The sequence below is a fragment of the Amaranthus tricolor genome, chromosome 15 (genome assembly GCF_026212465.1).
Source record: "Amaranthus tricolor cultivar Red isolate AtriRed21 chromosome 15, ASM2621246v1, whole genome shotgun sequence".
Lineage (NCBI taxonomy): Eukaryota > Viridiplantae > Streptophyta > Magnoliopsida > Caryophyllales > Amaranthaceae > Amaranthus > Amaranthus tricolor.
Window position 1 is genome coordinate 12,686,086 of NC_080061.1, and position 2,333 is coordinate 12,688,418.

Here is a 2,333-nt window from a genome sequence, read left to right on the forward strand (position 1 = left end):
TTCTACTTCTCATACACGTCAGCATTGCAAAAAGGACAATATCGAGCTATGACGGTGATGAAAGTGGAGGTAGCGACGGAGATGGGTCTGGTATGTCTAGTGGAAGTGGAAACGAGGGTTCACATAAAGGAGGGCACCAAGATAAAAGTAGTAGTGGAGGCTCTGGATCTGGATCTAGTTCGGGAACCGGTTCAGATGATGGCTCGGGATCTAGTTCAGGAAGCGGTTCAAGTGGTGGCTCTAGTTTAGGGAGCAGTTTAATTGGTGGCTATGGATCTGGTTCAGGTAGCGATTCAAGTGGTGGCTATGGATCTGGCTCAGGAAGCGGTTCAAGTGGTGGCTATGGATCTGGTTCAGGTAGCGATTCAAGTGGTGGCTCTGGATCTGGTTCAGGAAGCGGTTCAAGTGGCTCAGGATCTGGTTCAGGAAGCGGTTCAAGTGGCTCAGGATCTGGTTCAGGAAGCGGTTCAAGTGGTGGATCCGGATCTAGTTCAGGAAGCGGTTCAAATGGTGGCTCCGGATCTAATTCAGGAAGCGGTTCAAGTGGTGGCTCCGGATCTAGTTCCGGAAGTGGTTCAAGTGGCTCAGGATACGGTTCAGGAAGCAGTTCAAGTGGTGGGTCTGGATCTAATTCTGAAGGCGGTTCAAATGGTGGTTATGGATCTAGTTCTGGAAGCGGTTCATCGAATGGTGGCTTTGGTGGAGGTAATGATGGTGGAAAAGGTAGTGATGAAGGAAGTGATGGTTCTGGATCAGGTTCTGGAGGTGGTTATAATTTACGTAATTGATCGTAGATAATATAACCAAGTCTAAGATTATGTAGTACCTATTGAATAAAGCATTGATGAAATAATCACTTTTGTATACATGTCTAATTAATATCATGTGAAATAATGCATCATTATAAGAAAATGAAAATAACAATAAATAAGAATATATGATTGTTAAGCTTAGTGTGTTTGTTAATTAATTATTTTTTATTACAACTACGTTGCTTTAACAGTTATGTCTCATGGTTAATTTCCACCTTTTTATCATACATAAACTATGTAGTGTGATTTGTATTTCAAATGACTCCAAAACTACGAAATTGTAATTAGATAATTAAAGATATCCTAATATACGGGTAATGTTTGAAGACTGGCATAAACTACTCGCAGCATAATGAAGCAAAAGCAAGCCTTTATGAACTCGTTAACAAAAGATTTCAGTGCCACACTAGTTAGTTTTTTTTTTTTTTTTTTTTTTTTTTTTTTTTTTTTTTTTTTTTTTTTTTAAAAAAAAGTTATCAATTAAAAAATTGTAAGTTTATTATTTCATACCGTCCACCCAAATTGCTCTTAACTAAGTAAAAATAAGAGGATCACTTAATCATTTTTAAAAAACACTTGAATAACGATAATGTGAGATAATTTTAAAAGTCACGTTAATCTTTTAATAAAATGTGGGTGAAAGCCAAAAATTATTCGTTAGTATATATTTGAGTAATGGTAATTGGGTCTCAACATAGATTATTATTCATATATATATATATATATATATATATATATATATATATATATATATATATATATATATATATATATATATATATATATATATATATATATGTATATATATATATATATATGTATATATATATATATATATGTATATATATATATATATATGTATATATATATATATATATGTATATATATATATATATATATATGTATATATATATATATATATGTATATATATATATATATATATATATATATATATATATATATATATATATATATATATATATATATATATATATATATATATATATATATATATATATATATATATATATATATATATATATATATATATATATATATATATATATATAGTTTGAAGTTAGTTCTATCCTTATTAACATAATATTGTGAATTCATTTGTATCATCTTATCTATTCTTTTATAATCTATTGATTTAAAAATTATATATGTATATATGTAAATAAATTAATTAAGATTTAAACACTAAATTATTAGTCTCTAAATTATTTTAAAAAGTTAATTAAAATTAGCAAAAGGAATTGATTTATAATCTTTTTTTAAATCTAGAGATATGTAATTCTAACATGAAGTTCTACATTTCAATGTAGTAGTTTCATAAAAATTATTATACTAAAAATTGTTTTTGAAAAAGTAGGAATATAATTGAAATCAAAACAATAAAACTTGTAATCACAAAACCGTCGGCATAATAAATCCTAAAGAGGAAAAAAAGTCATTGAAAAAGGATCACAAAAAACAGGTCACTCAAGATTTAAATACAGGGGTGAACTATATATTAC

At 28.8% G+C, this 2,333-nt stretch overlaps 1 protein-coding gene across 1 annotated transcript in view; it reads left to right on the top strand.

Annotated features, from left to right (window-relative positions):
* LOC130801036 (uncharacterized) overlaps positions 1 to 788 on the top strand; it is an 825-nt gene extending 37 nt beyond the window's left edge. Inside the window, exon 1 of the mRNA XM_057664794.1 lies at positions 1 to 788. This exon is cut by the window's left edge and continues 37 nt beyond it. Within this exon, the coding sequence (XP_057520777.1) occupies positions 1 to 788 (788 nt within the window).
* The last annotated feature ends 1,545 nt before the right edge of the window (positions 789 to 2,333 follow it).